Genomic DNA, 18,177 nt, shown 5'->3' with positions numbered 1-18,177 from the left:
AAGGCCTTCTGGGAACTGAAGAAAAACCAAACCTCAAGGCCTCTTGGAAAGATGATCCATGGGATAGCTGGTTGTCACAGAGACTGGAACAGGGAGAACGTTCTGAATCTAAAGTTGTCTTGCTGCCCTCAACAGCAGGGTTGTGACTCTTGGCTCTGATGCTCTGCCACTAATGTGGGCGCTAGGGCCCAGCATCTAGCGCAGCCTACAGCATCTAAGCCTCTACACTTCTTTGTCTGCTTGTGTCTCCTACCAATCCCCCAACTCTCTGTACTTCCCAATTTAAATTCCCATAAGAGAGACCCTATCTGTCTCTAGGTGGATGATGAAGTCTATGGATTACCTTCCCTTGAGCCCATGGGCCAGTTGTCAGTGGCCAGAGGGGAGGAAGGGTCATGTGGTTAGGATGCAGCCTACTTTCTGTCAAGCAACAGTCAGCATCCATTTGCCCAAGCCCAAGCTGGATATCATCCTCTTCCCTTCCTGTCTCACTCATGTCCCATCAGTCACTACATCCTGAAGTTTTCCCTTTTAAGCATTTTTTTGGCATTTCTCCTTTTTTCTCTGTTCCCATTGCCATCGACCCGGTTCAGGCCACCATCACTTCTCACCCAGAGGATTGCATGAGTCTCCTCCTTACTGATCTCCCTGTCTTCAGTCTCTCTCCCCTAATCTACCTTTTACTCAGTTGCCAGAATAATCAATTTAGTTCCCACATAGTGGCCAGAGTTTTTATTTTTAAAATATAAATCTGACTCTGTTACTTCCGGGGTTTTAAGCAGGGCTTCTCATTGCTAATGAAATAGAACACAGACATCTTTCTGTGGCCTGTACACCCTCCTGCAGATGCGGCTCCTGTCTTCCTCTCTGACCTCGTTTTCCCACCTCCTGCTTTCTGTGCTCTGTGCGCCAGCAACACTGACCTTCTGACTTCTTTAGATGTAGCAGGGCTGCTGTACTTGCTTTTCCTTCTGCCTGGAACTCTTTCTCTTGATCTTTTCTTAGCTGGCTTCTGTCTCCAGGTCTCAGCCTGGGTGCCGCCTCCTCAGAGAAGCCTTCCTGAAACACCCTGTCTAACACTGCCTGTACCTCTACCCTTGGTCTCCATTACATGCTTTAATATTCTTCGTACTGCTTATCACTGTTCAATTATTTTGTTCATTTCATTTGTTTGGTTGTTTCGTATCTCCCTGACTAAAACAAAAATTCCTTGAGAATAAGAACATTTTTGTTCTTACTCACTACTGTATTTTCAAGCCTAGTGTGTAGTAGTTTCCCAGTAAACATCTGTTAAATTGATAAACAGTGAAATCTCCCTTGTTACTGTTTTTCCCATGGCTGTGTCTTGTGTTTAGCTTTATATGTATTTTTATTTTACCTGTTAGGTTGTGAGCTACTTGAGGGAACAATTTTCTTTTAGTTCATTTTTACGTCTCTCAGGCTTACACATGGTAATTGGCTGACGATAAGTATACCCCAAAAGGTAGCTCATTCGCCACATAATTTGTGCTCTGGAAACTTGTCCAATGGCAGAAAGACTGATCCCCATTCTTCTTCATACTCCCTTTAGATTCCTTTTATTCCACTTCAGAAACCAGACACAGGAAACATCTGACTATAATAAAAGATTGCCAGTAAATTCTAGGTTTCCTCATTGAACAAAGTCATGTGCAGCAAGGCTGTGCTGTACTTTGGTCTGGAATTCTGTTTGGTCACTTCTATGGCATGCCACATGGCTGCCTCTGGCCTGGGAGCCATGAACAGCTGGAGCCTGGGGTGACTGAAGTAAAAATGACATATTTGCTAGCCTGAAAGGGAGAAGTCTGGATATTCTTGCTCTGTTCCTTGCAAAGCAAGTTTTCCCATTAGCTGTCAAAGTGGTTTATAACTAAAATAATCTTACATCCTTTAGAATAAATCACAAAGAATGAATGGCCAAACTGTTTCTGAAGTCAAAGCAAAATTCATCAAAACAAAATTAATCAAACCTTCAATGTTCACAGCAGATTTCATTAAAAAACTTACACAAAACATGCATATGTCACTAACTTTCTCTGAAAATTTCTGCCCTCTCACTTTCCTCTTCTGAGGTTTAAAAATGTGTGATCGTAGGAGCATTCTACTACCATTGGAAATAATATTTGCAAAGACTTTGACTCTTTCCAGTAGACTGTCACCTGTTTGATGCTTACCCTTATCACTTTATTTTTATCATAAGTGCTTATGAAGTGGTCTGTCTTCCTTGGCTTGAAGGCGAAGGCTATCTCTAATTTGGCTCCATGGGGCCTTTCGCATAATAGCCACTTGATAATATTTGTGAGAAGGAGGGAGAAGTAAAGAAGGGCGAGGAAAGCCCAGTCCATTTAGACTGATATTGTTGGGGTATATTTAAGTATCATGAACTATAAGGATGACCTCAGTAATTAAAGAGAAAAGCTCAACAGCGTTTCAGCATGTACAATGAATAATGAAGGCATTCAAGAACCTGCCATTCTTTGGCATTGGTACCAGTGAGTTGGAGGTTAAAATCCTAGAGCGGGATTCAGAAGTTCTTTTTTGAACTTTTTGTCCCCTCAAATGATGCAAGTAATACATGTTTACTGTACAAATTTTACAAAAATGCAGAGAATAAGCGTTACTATAATTCAGCCACCCAGAGACAACCACGTTTTTAGTCTCTTTTAGTCTTAATTAGTTTTAGTCTTTTAGTTAACTTTTAGCCTTTTTTCTGTACATGTCATTTGAAAAGTTTAAAAGAGACTTTATATCAGGACTGCTTGTGAGTACAAAGAAGATAAATTGCAATTGGAAAAATATTTGTCAACTGCAATAAAAATTTGAAATGCTTGTTTTTATTGTTGCTCATCTGGGCAGTCAGCTCCTCAGAATTCCATTCCCATTCTTCAGGGGAATGTGATCTCTTGCCTAGAAAACTCTTAGGATGCTTTTCTTATTCCTCCTCTGCAGAGACTCTTTGTGTGAGCACTCATTTTCCTAGGGTGAGGCCAGGTTTGGACCCCTGAACCTTCACAGGTCAAGCACACTTCAGGACTGATTGGAACTGATGGGAGTCAATACCCAGAATGGATTTTACCTCCAACTTGTAAAATATCACTTAGATAACATCACCTTTGAAAGAAAGCAAGAATATTCACCAGCTTATTTCTTAGTTGAATAAACATATTGACCACTTTGTATGTGTCTGTCATTAGTTAGGCATCAAAGCCTCAAAATGAATAGACAATCTTTGTCTTCAGGGAATTTTCAGTTTAATGAAAGAAGAAGAAAAGCAAACAAGGATTATAATGCAGTATAATGAATGCCATAATAGAAGTACAGTGATGGCCTAAAGAAGTAAGTGAGCAGAATTGATCAGAGAGGTCTTCAAGAAGAAGGGGTCAATTGAGTTGGTCTTAATGGAAAAGTGGGAGGTTTTTTTGTTTTTTTTTTTAATGCAGACCTGCAGAGAAGACAATGTGTTCAATGTCTGAAGACATGAAGGCGTGCATCTCTTGGGAAATAAAAGTAATTTTGCATATCTGGAACTCGAGGTGGTAAATGAGGCAAATGGTAAAGACATTGAATGTCAGAGCTTGAACTTTATCTTACAGGCCACAGGAAGCCTCTGAAGGGTTTTATTAAAGAACAGAGACACAATCTGTTATACTTTTTGGAGAAATCAGTAGAAAGGATGGATGGAAATGGGCTATGTTGGAGGCAGAGGTGTGTTTTGGGGGCAATGAGAGCAGTCCCAGCAAAAGATGATAGGCAGATGTCCAGAAAAGCGAATCTATAGACAGAAAGTAACTTGGTGGTTCCTGGGGTTGGAGGTGGGGACAGGGAATGACTGAATGGACATGAGGGATCTTTCTGGAGTGATGAGAATGTTCTAAATTGGATTGTGATGATGGTTATGGAGCTCTGTAAATTTTCTAAAAATCATTGAATTGCACACTTATATGAGTGAATTTCATGGTACGTGAATTATACCTCAATAAAGCTGTTTTTAAAAGCAGGGGTTGGAGGAGTCAGTCTTCTCAATGAGAGGAGATAAATGTGAGAAATGCTGATAAAGAAGTAGAATTGGCCAGGCATGATGGCTCGTGCCTGTAATCCCAACATTTTGGGAGGTCAAAGCAGGAGGATCCCTTGAGGCCAGGAATTTGAAACCAGCCTGGGCAATATGGCAAGACGCTCATCTCTAAAAAAAAATTGAAAAGTTAGCCAGGCAGGGTGGCACATGCACCTGTAGTCCTAGCTGTTGAGGAGGCTGATGTGAGTGGATGACTTGAGCCCAGGTGTTAGAGGCTGCAGTGAGCCACAGTTGCACCACTGCACTCCAGCCCAGGGGACAGGGCAAGACTCTGTCTCTATTAAAAAAAAAAAAAAAAGAAGAGTAGAATTTATAAGAGTTAGACATTGATTGTATGAGATAGGATGGTCACCTATCTGTTCAGCCAAGTGTCCTGATTGTGATTCTACATTTTGTAAAAAAGTGGCAACCCTACCTTTTTCTTGGCAGATTTCAAAGCATATGGATCTATCTTTAACTGGCAGTACAGAGTATCTGCCTCAGAAACCACATCCTCCAGCTCTCTGCCACCCAGTTCTTAGCAAACACATGGCTGTGAGAAAAAAATATTGATGAAAGAGTGTCTGAAGGTTTGTGATTCATTCATTTTTCTATACATTGTTATTCAGCAAATATTGAGTGCCAGGTGTAGCAGTGAATAAAGCAGATTTGGTGTCTTGCCTTTATGAAACTTACAACCTAGCAGTGGGAACAGATGTTATGTACAGTTATGATAACTGTTGTGTTGAATGTCCATGTGCAATGAGAGAAAATGCCGATAATGCTTGGGTGGGGTGTGGCTCTAGACTCTGGTGCCATTTGCATCCCGCTGACACTCCTTTGGAGTAAGTCTTTGGAATCTGATCCCTTTTGAGTCTGAGGTCTCGGGTTATCTTGGGCCTTACATCATCTTGGTGCCCCTTATAATTTTTTTATTGAACTCTATGTTTAATTTATGCCATCATTTGGCATTGGCTTATGTTGTAAGAAACAGCCATACAAGATTTACAGCTGCTTAGTATAGAAATGTAGAATATACAATCTTCAACATCATACGGCGTCTCCTTTTTTTTTTTTGACATGGAGTCTCGCTCTATCACCAGGCTGGAGTCCAGTGGCTCACTGCAACCTCCGCCTCCCAGGTTCAAGTGCTTCTCCTGCCTCAGCCTCCCAAGTAGCCGGGACTACAGCCCACCCAGCTAATTTTTTTTTTGTATTTTTATTGGAGACTGGGTTTCACCATGTTGACCAGGATGGTCTCGATCTCTTGACCTCGTGATCTACACGCCTCAGCCTCCCAAAGTGCTGGGATTACAGGCTTGAGCCACCGCACCCTGCCGGCATCTCTTTTTCTTACGCCCACCAGAGAAAGTTCTCTCTGATCACTGTACAGTATTTGCTTTTATGTTTTGGTCTTTCAGTTGCTCTGGAGCACCAGACTCCATTTTGCCTCAGGTCTTCACACATGGCCTTCCCTCTGCTTTGAATGTCCCATTCCATTCTTGTTGGGTTTGACCCTCACTTATCCTTCAGCTATGAGTTCAAGTGTCACTTCTTCAGAGATGTCTTCCCTATCCAGCACCCACTCCCCTTCTGTACTCAGTCCAGTTCCTACTATAAACTTTCATAACACTTTCTTTTTTTCTCTTTTATCAGTTTCTGGTTAAATAGTTTGTTCTTTGGTAACATTTTTTTCTCCTAGACTGATAGCAGAAAGATCAATAAGGATAGAGACCATGCTTTTTCTGTTTGCTGCTGTATCTCAGTCACAGTATAGTATCTTGCACATAGCAGTTGCCCAATGCATATTTATTGGACATTCGATTGAATGAATGAATGAATGAATGCCTGTGGGTACTGAATCTTGTAACTGTTCATTTCCTTTTTTCTTTGGCTCTTTGGAGGCTCAGGCCCTGATTCTGCCTGCGGTGTTTGCATAGGTACTCATGGCATGCATTTTGCGCACTAACATTTCCCCAACTATATAGTCTTTTTCCTTTCTTTGACGTCTTCATTTTAAAATTCTAGTGTATACTGTAAATTTCGATATGCCACTATAAGCCTTTTTTGGGGAAGAAACAATAAACAATTGAGTATATAAGTAGAAGAAAGGGCAAGATCAAAGGGGAAATGTTAGTGCCTTTAACTAGATTCAGGAAGGAAGTTTTATTTTGCTTTGTTTTAATTCCATTTTCACTAGAAGAAAGAAAAAGAAGTAAATTTGTCCCCTAATCTGGCAAGAAATGCCTCTAAAGAATTTGAGGCCTGTCCCTGCCCTGAGATGTCTCTTCCTGTGGCAGGAGGCAAGGGGTACTGGGCTGGGCAGGGTCTCCTGGCTCAGTGGATGGGTGGGCATGGGCCTGGGAGGCTGGGCTATTCGACTGAGTTCCCTTCCAGTTGACTCTCCTTTGAGGGAGGGTTTGGGCAGAGCCAGTGGGAGCTTGCTTTTTTATTATAAGAAGGAGAAAGAAATGAACTTGTCCTCTTGTGTTGCAGATTCAGTGGTTCTTTCCTTTGACTCCGCTGGACAAACACTAGGCTCAGGTACCAACTCTTCCCCCTCTATCATCTTTTTGGCCTTCAATATTAGCCGTATTTTTTATGAAGCCTAATCAAGTATGGGTGGGGAGGGCAATGGAATATCCCAGAATTGGGGGAAGTCTCAAGAAGCCTTTCTAGAGACTTTATGGTCAGGGAAGCAGAAGAGGGACATATCCAGATAACTTTTCCAGTTACTTTAAAAGTGTGCACAGAGGAGTTGCAGTAGATGCTCCCTCTTCATTCAGAGTTGTCAAGAGTCATATAAAAGGATGTCTGTTTTCTGTGCATATATCCTGTCTCAGAAGGTGGGGCAGAGGGCATTGAAAGACCCCAGGCTGTGGGAATGCTGGAGCAGATAACCATCAGGGCTGTCTACTAGAATGCTGGGCTGGTGGGAGCATCCCAGTTTCCTGAGGACATACACTCCATTGCATGTTTACACGCACACCCCATATATTCAAATACAGACCTCTTCCAGGAGAGGAGTACCACACTGTACTGTGTACTCATGCCAAAATGCACGGAGGTAGACACACTCCTCCTCTTCCCTGTTTACAGTGCAAGACACACAGATCAGCACACCTGCCCCAAATTCGCCCAGACCCAGTGGAGCCTGGCTCTGCCATGTCTGAGGCAGTTTACCTGTTCCACATCACTGTGCCTGTTGACAGGAAGTGGAAAGAGACTACTTTGATTCCTCAGCTTGCTGCCATTGGGTCCCTATGGGAGCCTCAGAATGACGTGACTTTGAGGGAAGAGTATCTCTGTGTTTTTAGGTAAAGTCAGGTGGGCCTCGTACCATGGGTACTGCTAGTGAATGCCAGGGAGACTGCTGGCCTGTTGAGGGCAGTTAATTCATTTTGCCATCCTTAGATATGGTAGATTGATGATTCACAAAACAGCCATGAGGTTCAGGCAGTTGTAGTAGAGTGGACGAGGAAAGACATTCAGAGAATATGATCACAGCCACCACTATTTACTGAGGGACTGCCTGTTTTACTGTGTGCCAGCACTGTGCTGAGTGCTTTATACACCTCTCAGCTATCTCTTACAATCGCTTTTAATTTTTATTGTATTTTTATTTTTAATGTTTATGGCTACATAGTGGGTGTATATATTTATAGGGTACATGAGATGTTTTGATACAGGCATACAATAAGTAATAATCACATCAGAGTAAATGGGGTATCCATTACCTGAAGCATTTACAGTTTATTTGTGTTACAGACATTTCAATTACACTCTTTTAATTATTTCAAAATATACAATAAATTTTTGTTGACTGTAATCACTCTACTGTGCTATCAAATACCAGATCTCCTTACAATAGCTTTGATATCTTTAATTATAGATAAAGAAGCTAATGCTCAAAGACATGAAGTAACCTGTTCAGGGCCATTCGTATCTGTCTAACTCTAGAGCCCATCCTCTCTCCCTTAGCATCTTTCTGTCACATACCTTGTGTGCTTCCCACCAAAATGCTGAGGCTATGAGAAGTCACTTTAAGGTAGAGTGGACAGACAGAAAGAGTTCTTAAATGGATCCAAAACTTGTGTCTATTTGTATAGTAAAAGATTCGTCATTTTATTACATAAAAGTTAAGAACTTCTATTAATCAAAAGACCCTATTAAGAGAGTGAAAAGCCAGGCTGGATAGGCATAGTGGCTCACACCTGTAATCTCAGCCCTTTGGGAGGCTGAGGCAGGAGGACAGCTTGAGGCCAGGAATTTGTGACCAGCTTGGGTAACACAGTGAGACCCCAACTCTACAAAAATTTTTTTAAAATAGTAAGGGCATGGTGGCGTGTGCCTGTAGTCTGAGGTACTCAGGATTCTGAGCAGGAGGATCACTTGAGCCCAGGAGTTAGAGGCTGCAGTGAGCCATGATTGCACCACTGCACTCCAACCTGGGTGACACAGTGAGACCCTGTCTCTGAAAAAAAGAAAAAAAAAAAAAAAGAAAGAAAAAAAGAAGAGAGAGAGTGAAAGGAAATCCAGAGTGAAAAAAAGATCTTTACAACACAAATAATCAACCAAAGCCTTGTTTCCGGAACAAAGAACGACAGAAATCAATAGGAATAAAGGAGCAACCCATTACAGAAATGAGCAAGACTTGAACAGGCATTTCACAAAAGAGGAAGTCCAAATGGCCAATAAACCCATGAAAAGGTGTTTGATTGTATTAGTACTCAGCAAAATGCAAATTAGAATCCCAATGAGAGATCAATACACATCTACCAAATGGCAAAACTTGAAAAGCCTGACAATTCCAATGTTGATAAGGATGTGGTGCAGTGGAAACTCTGATTTTCTACTTGTTGGAGCATAATTTGGTACAACTACTGTGGAATAAATTATGGCAGTATCTAGCTAAATTTGGATATACACATACCTGGTGACTTAGCAATTCCTCCTCTAGGTATATTATCTGCAGAAATGGATGCTTATACATAACAGGACATATATATGCAAGATGCGTGTATAAGAATGTTTATAAGAACATTGTTCATAATTGTCAAAAACCAAAAACAATCCAAATACCTAACAACAGTAGAATGAATATGCAAATTGTATTATATTCATAGGGAACAGTAAAAATGAGCAAACCATAGCCAGATGCAACAATGTGGATAAATATTAAAGACATATTGTTGGGTGAAAGAAGTCAGACAAAACAGTACATACTGTGTTTATCCTTTCATAAAAAGTTCAAAAACAAATGAAATTAAACCATATTTGCTTTTAGATATATAATTCAGTATTAAAACTATAAAGAAAAGCAAGGAATTGAATTCTATAATAGCTAGATGGTGGTGTTCAAGGGGGTATGTTGAGGGATAGGCACGGGAGGCTTCTAGTGTGTTGATGTATTATTTTTAGTGACCTGAAGGGGTTATATAGGTGTCCGTTTTACAGTAACTCACTAGCTGTGAGTTGTATTAAAAATGTAAAATATAGCAAATATATAGAAAAGTACATAAAACCTCAATGTACAGCTAATAACGTACAAGGGGATTTTGGTCCTCAGCCTCCATTGCCCTTGGAGTTATAAAAAGATCTTGGGCTTAATCTGCAAATAACTATGGACCATGGCAATAAGCCTCCCGGGTTTGTACATGGTTCTCAGTGAAGGCTGGCAAAGAATGAGAATTCAGACATTTTTCCACTGATTGCCTCTTAGTGGAGGATAGATCAAGCTGATTCAGAGTCAGCCTCAAATTATAACTGGTTTTCAGTTTACCTAGCCTTCAGTTTTCCCGACAACACCTACCAGCTTCCACACCTAGTTCTGCCTTATTCATGCTCTCATGGAGTATTCGCAAGAGGCCAATAGTTTTGCTATCTCATGCTTTGCATCAAGCCTAAAAGGGAATGGTACCAGGCAAGAGCTGGGCAGAGGTCTTCACAGTGGCCACTTTACTGCTTTATTTGGAGAGAATTTACAAAGCTCTGGGCATACCACATTGCCAAAAACGTTTTAGAACTTTAGCAGGATAACTTTGGAATTAATCCCTATTTGACTTTCTTTCTGTTAGTTTAGGTACTTAAAAGTAAGAAAAAAGGTTCCAGTTCCAGATAAGACGGAGTGAGCACACTCACTCTATCTCTGAATGCAGCTAAAGGCCTTTTCAGAATGCATTTAATAGCAGTTTGAGGACTCTGAAACATAAATAGTAGCAGACAGATAGGGGAAGAATACCAGAATTCAATGTATTACTGAACTGGCAGTGAATTTCCTATTTTCCCTTCAGTGTCCCATGTCTTGGACTCTAGGCACCTCAAACCCCAGCAATGGACACCAAGGCATAAACAGCTTCAGGAAAATACCTCTAGTTAAAGCTCTGGGGTGGGAAAAGGGCTCCCAAGGCTCAGACAGAGGGGGATATCCCAAGAGTTGTTCCTCATGCCCCAGCCCCCAGGCAATCCCACAGTGATGGTGGTTGGGACAGTGGCAGCAGTAGGCCCTTCAAGCACCTAAAACTGAGAGAGAGGAACCTTCCTCTCTGATCAGAGGAGCTATAGTCCCAAAAGGATGGGGTGCAATTTTGGTTGCTTGTTTTCTGTCTTTGCCTTCCTGCTGCTTGGCCCCAGATTTGAGTGCAGTTCAGAAAATTCATGGCAGAATGTGGTAACTAAAGCCCCAGCTTTCTGGCCAGAGGCCCAGGAAGGGGAGGCCCAAGAAACCAGAAGGCACAAAAGAGAAAACAAAGGGAAAGGGAGCTCAGGAAAGCAACCCCTTTAAGTTATTTATGGACTTAAGGATAACCCAAACTGTGCATGTGTGCATCTGATTCTAAACAACATACCAAAGACTTTCAGAACTGACCTAAGGGACAGACCACTGCCCAAGTCCCAGACTGGATGCACACACAGAGAACTCTTCTGAATAGGCTTTGAAAATGGAACTGATGTTGAAACCACAACCCACAGAAGGCTAGTTGGAATTTGCTGCCTGAACCCAACCTGGTTGATTGTCTGCTAAAACAAAACTATGAACATTCTCCACTGGATTTAAACAAGATGTAGAGTCTCATAATAATATTCAAAATATCCCAGATATGAACCAAAATGAAGAACAAGGAAAATATGAACTTGCATGGGAAAAGTTGATCAACCAATGCCAGTGCTGAGGTGACACAGATGTTTGAATAATCTAACAAAGACTTTTTAAACAGCTATGATAAAAATGCTCCCCAAAGTAAAGGCAAATTCTGTTGAAATGAATAGAAAACTAGAAAATCTTAGCAAACAAAGTAAAGGTTAGGTGCAGTGGCCCATGCCTGTAATCCCAACACTTTGGGAGGCCGAGGCAGGAGGATCACTTGAGACTAGGAGTTTGAGACCAGCCTGGGCAACACTGCGGAGAACTCTTCTCTACAAAATTAAAGAAGAATATTATCCAGGCATGGTGGCACACACCTGTAGTCTCAGCTACTTGGGAGGCTGAGGCAGGAGGATCACTTGAGCCCAGGAGTTCAAGGCTGCAGTTAGCTATGATCACACCAGCCTAGGTGCACTCTGCACTCCAGCCTAGGTGACAGTGAGACCCTATCTCTAAAAAATTTAAAAATATAGAAGATTTTTTTAAATGAAGGTCTTAGCAAAGAAAAAAAGAGGAAGAAAATATAAAGAAGAACCAAATAAAGCAATAAAACTATCCAATTGGAACAACAGAGAAAATCTTTTAAAAGTTAAACAGAGCCTAGTGACTTGTGAGACAATACCAGAAGGTTTACCATTCGTGTCTTCAGAGTTCCATAAGAAATATTTGAAGAAACAGTGGCTAAAACGTCCCAAATTTGGTGACCAAGTGTGGTTTATCCTGGGAATGGAAGGCTGGTTCAACAATGAAAAAATCAATATAATCCACCGTATTAACTGTCTAAAGAAAAAAAACTGCATGGTCTTACTAATTGATGAAGAAAATGCATTTGACAGAATGCAACATCCATTTATGATAAAAATGCCCAGCAAACATAGAAAGAAACTTCTTCAGCCTGACGTCGGCCATCTGCAAAAACCTACAGCAAACTTGATACTTTATGGTAAATGACTGCTCTACCCCTAACATCAGGAAACACTTCTGGAAGGTCTAGTCAATGTAATAAAGCAATAAAAAGGATACAGAATGGAAAGGAAGAAACAAAATTAACCCTTTTCATAGATGACGTGATTGCCTACATAGGAAATCCCAAGGAATCTACAAAAACATTCCTAGAACTAATAACTGAGTTTAGCAAGATGACAGGATACGAGGTCAAAACACAGAAGTTCATCATGTTTTTAAGTACTAGCAATGAACAATTGAAAACCAAAATTTAAAACACATTTATAGCAGCTTCCCGAAACCAAATGCTTATGTGTAAATGCTTATATATAAATCTGATGAAACATATATAGGACCTGTATGCTGAAACTAGTTCCTCTCCCACTTTTTCTTCCCCATCTACCCAACTGAAAGTTCAGGCTGCAAACCTAGAATCACCCTGATTGTTCCTCTTCCTTTACCCTCTCCCCCTTTCCTGTCTTCACAACCAGTTCTTCTCTAGCTGGTTCTTTCTAGCACCACTGCCCAAGGTACCGTCTTCTCTTCCCTAGACTAAAACATCTCCTGACTGGCCTGTCTGTGCCACTTATTGCCTTCTGTACATTGTAGCCAGAGTAATCTTCCAGAAACATAAATCGGATCCTGTCTTGTTACCACTGAAGCCTCTCCAGTGACCTTACAGTACACTTACAATAAAATCCAAACTTGTCCCTCCTTCCTGAGTCCTACTTACCTCTCCGATTTCCCTGTAGTTCATTTGCCCTCAGCCCACTGCCCTCACGCTACATTGGCATGCCTGCGGCTCCTTGAGGATGTCAGGTCCTTTCCTGCCTCAGGGTCTTTGTGCTTGCTGTTCCCACTTCCTAGACTGTTCTTACCTCCTGCTTTGCATTGCTGTCTTCAGGCCTCTGTCCCACTGTCATCTCTGCCAGAAGGTCTTCCCAGACCACTTCATCTAAAGTAGTCCACTCCTCTAACCAGTCCTTCTCTAAAAAGGTATGTCTTCAGTTTTTCTTAGCACGCCTCCTTCCTTCAAACTGTTTGCTTATTTACTTGCACACTGTCCATCTCCCCCACTAGAATGTAGGCTTCATTTTGGCCAAGGACTTCGTCTGTTTTGTTCATCACTGTATCACCGGTATTTAGAATGCGCCTAGCACATACTAGGTGCTAAGTAAGTGTTAAATAAATAGGTGTTAAAGAACAGAAAATTAGGAACGATAATATTCACTAATTAAGGAGTGCTTGAGGTCAAATAAATAATGGCATATCCATGCATTAGAGTAACTGCAGTCATTTAAAATGATGATGCAGTTTTCCTTTTATTGACACAGAAGATGTCGAGGATATTGTTGAGTGAACAAAACAGAAACAAGCAGCATGCATATTAAGGCCAAGTGTAAGTAAAATTATATATGTACATTCATACATATACAGTATTTATGGAAAGAGAGATTTCTGGGGAAATAGTCACCAAAATATTTGTAGCAGTTAGCCCTAGGTAAATAGGGGTTTCAAATGGTTCTTACTTCATTCTTTATAAGTGTTTTGGATTTGGATTTTTGTATTGAGCATATGTTATTCTAATAACTGGGAAAAAAGTAAGTTATTTTTGTTTGGGGAGTAGAGCTCTTTCTTATTTAGTTTAATAATTGCTTTGTGATTGTCATAGTCTCTTTGGGCTGCTATAACAAAAATACCTTAGACTGGGTAATTTATAAACAACAGAAATTTATTGCTCACAGTTCTGAAGGCTGGGAAGTCCAAGATCAAGACATCAGCAGATCAGTGTCTGGAAGGGGTCCATTCCTCATAAATGGAACCTTCTGTGTGTGTCCTAACAAGACAGAAGAGGCAAATAGGCTCCCTCAGCTCTCCCTGATAAAAATATCCATCCCATTCCTCGGGGTGGAGCCCTCATGACCTAATTACCTTCTAAAGGCCCCACCTCTTAATACTATCACATTGGATATCAGGTTCCAGCACATGAATTCACGGGGGACACCCAACATTCAGACCATTTCAGTGAGTATTTATGCCCTATCTATCCTATGAGGTGGTAAGCTCCATGAAGTTTAAGATACAAACTGCAGAGTGAGCCATTTTTTCCCATTTCCTGTACCAGCAGCTGTTTTGACATGCTGTCCCTCCTAATCCTCCTGCAGCTTAGTGCAAGATGCCCTGGGATGGCCCGGACACAGTTGATGCTATGAATAGGATTAAATTCACTGCAGTACTCAGCCCTAGATATCTGCTATTTTCCCAAGACAGAAGGGAGATAGATGGGTGCAGTGACATCTTTGGCTGCCGTGGGAGGGGGCTTCCAGGGCTCCTTCTCTTACTTGTGATTCTCTTACTTGGGGCCAAGGACATGTCATGCTCCCTTGGCCCCCAGTATGCCACGTTGGAGAAGAGCTGTGCTGTGCTCAGATGGAGGCCTGATAGTCACAGGGGACTGTTACCAGAAGCTTCCTCCTAGGCCTCTCACCTCCCCCACACCAACATACACCCATTTGAGATTGGATCTTAGTTTGTAAACTTCTAAGTTATTTTACTGAATCAGTTAATTTAGTCTAGGTCAGTGGGCTTTTCTGTGTTTATTTTAGAAAAATGCTTTTCCTTTTAGTTTCTCTTTGATTAATTGATCCCATGTTGTGGTTTATTTCCCTGACTTGAGATGATGTGGGAGCTATTTGCACTTTGGCCAGCCCTTCTCAGGCCTCTTTTGACTCCCATGATTCATGTGTGGCATGGCCAGGGCCTTCTGACATCACCCTGGGGCAGGAGATGGGAGGTAATAGTACATCATTGCTCTCATGGAAACTGTGCTGCTAATGTGAGGGTCTGCTTTTCTTGTTTCCTCTGAGAGTCATTGTGGGCGTAACGTAAAGGAAAGAATCAGCCCTGGGTTGGTTCAACGGCATCCCTGCTAGCCTACTTCATGATTGGGGAATCTTGAACTTATCTCCCCTGTCTGAACCTGTTTCCTCATCTGTAAAATACAGTACCTGCCTCATGGGGCTGTGTAGGTGACAGTACTGAGAACAGCATGAATACAAAGGAAGATGCTCAATAAATAGTAGTTCCTCTCAGTCCCTTCATTCTGCAAGCCTGACAGCCCATTTGGAACTATTGCCAACTTCTTCCTCCACCCAAGCCATGGCATATATTACATATGTTTAATATACCCCATGACTTTTTTTTAGAGATTGTACAGTGACATTTCTTAAGAAATGATAGAGCTGTTTTGGCTAGGGTAGGTCCTCATTCCATTTACTGCCATTCCCTTTGTACTTAGCAATTCATCATAGCCCAGAGATTGGAGCCAAAGACCACTTTAAAGAAGATCTGGCAGCAGAGCTGCTTCTCTGGGTAAATGGAGTTTTCTTGCCTCATGGACTATCCTGCCTATGTGGCTTTATGAATTATAATTCGAAGCATTGCAATTTCTGATAGAACCAAGTTCATGTTTTTATCCCATAAAATACCAAACTTTATATACCTCAATAATGCTCCTTAAATTGGTGTTCATGGGCAATATTTGTGGTTGTCATCAGTAGCAGTCATTTAATAAGCATCTTCTTTGTGCCAGGTACAGTGACAGCTGATTGGAATTTGTGGTGGTTCATTACAATGAAAAAAGGAAGTGGGTCACTCACAACGGAAATGCCAGTAGCATGTTAGGCTCAACATGTACAACCGTATTCCTTGAAATTCCATTCTGGGGCTCAGTAGCCTGAAGGTGAGGCTACAGTAGGACATCTGGCTTCGGGAACCTTCAAGAAGCTCTCTCTTTTGTCCTGGAACAGGATGTGACTGCACAGCCTGGTGCTCCCAACTGCACGTCAGAATGTAGGTAGGAAGTAATACTTACGTGCTATACTAGGACAAATAGGAGAGGACCTGGAGTTGTCTACATAGGGTGTTGTGAAAACATGTGTGATTTTTTTTTTTTTAAATATTACAGAACTGTGATGAACAGGCCAGGTATGGTGGCTCACACCTGTAATCCCAGCACTTTGGGAGGCCAAAGCAGGAGGATCAGTTGAGCCCAGGAGTTTGAGACCAGTCTGGGTAACATGGTGAAACTTGTCTCTACAAAAAAATAAAAAATTAGCCAGGCGTGGTGGCGTTGCGCCTATAGTCCCAGCAACATTGCACCTTTAGTCCGAGCTACTCAGGAGGCTGAGATGGGAGGGTCACCTGAGCCCAGGAGGTCAAGAGTGGGGTGATCCGAGATTGCACCACTGCACTCCAGCCTGGGCGACAGAGTTAGACCCTGTCTCAAACAAACAAACAAACAAACAAACCAAAAAGAACTATGATGAGCAAAATGAAACACAAAGTATTAAGAAATGTATTAAATATTGAATTGCTATACCATAAAAATATTTTCAAGTTTTTAATTAAAAACTAGAGCTTGTTTCAGTGTTCATAAATTTTTATTCAGGAGTTTTGTCTGGGAAGGCTTCACATAACTCCTGTCAAGGCTTTTTAATGATACTCTCTTAAAAAATACTCAGTTATCATCAAAAAGAAATTTCACTCACACAAATAACTGACAAAAATATAAAATCATTTTTATACTTATTCAGATGTTTACAGCAGTTGAAATTATATTTTAAAAATCCAACAGCTCTTCCTTTTCCTTAATCAAAATTGTAAGATTGAAATTTCTTCAGTTAGAACAAATGGATTTCAAATCTAATCTCACTTTTTTGCATCAGGTATTTCAAAATAGCATGAAGCTCTATTGCAAAATGTATGTGAATTCTTAGAGCCGTCACCCTGGAGTTGGTTGGAGATCATAAAAGGCTACACTCAATGCACATAAGCAGAGATATTACCCAATATGTGAGAAAGGGTGTGTTGCCCTTCACCTGGAGCTGTGCTCCCCTGGGAGTCCCCACCTGGCTGGCCTGCCACTGACCAGCAGCCTTTTGGGCAACACTGCTCCATGAGTTTTTCATGCAACATTTTTCATGGAACATAATTTTTACTTGAAAGTACAGTTGACAGACTGTGGTTTTTCAGACTTTGGAATTTGGCAGACATTTTCTCAGTAATGAAAGTGAGCACTATCACTTCAAGGGAAATAACTGACAGTATTGTGTTGCTGGCAATAAAATGTTATTCCATGCGATAGCTTCTCAATACTTAAATTTTAAATTAAGGGTTGGAGGCTGACCCTATGTTATGGCCTCACGGTTGGTTTTTGTTTTGTTTTTGTTTTTGAGACGGAGTCTTGCTCTGTCGCCCAGTGCAATGGCGCCATCTCGGCTCACTGCAGCCTCTACCTCCCGGGTTCAAACGATTCTCCTGCCTCAGCCTCCCAAGTAGCTGGGACTACAGGCATGTGCCACCACACCTGGCTAATTTTTGTATTTTTAGTAGAGATGGGGTTTCACTGTGTTGGCCAGGCTGGTCTTGAACTCCTGACCTTGTGATCCACCTGCCTTGGCCTCCCAAAATGCTGGAATTACAGGCATGAGCCACCGTGCTTAGCCTGGTCGGTTTTTGTAAATGCTCTCTACATGGCTTGTAGGCCAGGCACAGTGGTATGCACCTATAGTCCCAGTTACTCAGGCTGAGGTGGGAGGATCACTTGGGCCCAGCAGTTTGAATCCAGCCTGGGCAGCATAGCAAGATCCCACCTCAAAAAAAAAAAGGAATGTACATTCTCCATTTGTTGGATGTAAGGTTCTCTGTATGTCTGTTAGTTTAAATTCAGTAATTGTTCTGTTCAAATCTGAATTCTCACAGACTTTGTGAGCCTGATTTTTCAGTAGTTTATGATGGTAGACCAACTGTGTAGTTTTCTTTTAGTTCTGTTAATTTTGCTTTATATGTAACAAGGTTTCATTATTACATGTATTCACACTTTAATACGTGGGATCCTTTTGTTTATGTCCAGTTTCTGAACCTTCTAAGAGTTTACATCAGTGTTCCAGTGTTCATCCAACAAGTTATATCAATCTTTTGCTACGACATCTAGACTGACTTATTCCTTTAAGGC

General features: G+C 41.4%; 1 protein-coding gene across 1 annotated transcript in view; it reads left to right on the top strand.

The window, feature by feature from the left end:
* The window catches only part of ST3GAL3 (ST3 beta-galactoside alpha-2,3-sialyltransferase 3), a 224,154-nt gene that overhangs the window by 76,279 nt on the left and 129,698 nt on the right, over nucleotides 1-18,177 (top strand). The window contains 1 exon segment of the mRNA XM_063627687.1: nucleotides 6,569-6,616. Coding sequence (XP_063483757.1) covers nucleotides 6,569-6,616 — 48 coding nt within the window.

The sequence above is a fragment of the Symphalangus syndactylus genome, chromosome 12, assembly GCF_028878055.3.
Source record: "Symphalangus syndactylus isolate Jambi chromosome 12, NHGRI_mSymSyn1-v2.1_pri, whole genome shotgun sequence".
Classification (NCBI taxonomy): domain Eukaryota; kingdom Metazoa; phylum Chordata; class Mammalia; order Primates; family Hylobatidae; genus Symphalangus; species Symphalangus syndactylus.
Note: the sequence above shows the minus strand (reverse complement) of the source record. Positions and strands in the feature narration are given on the sequence as shown.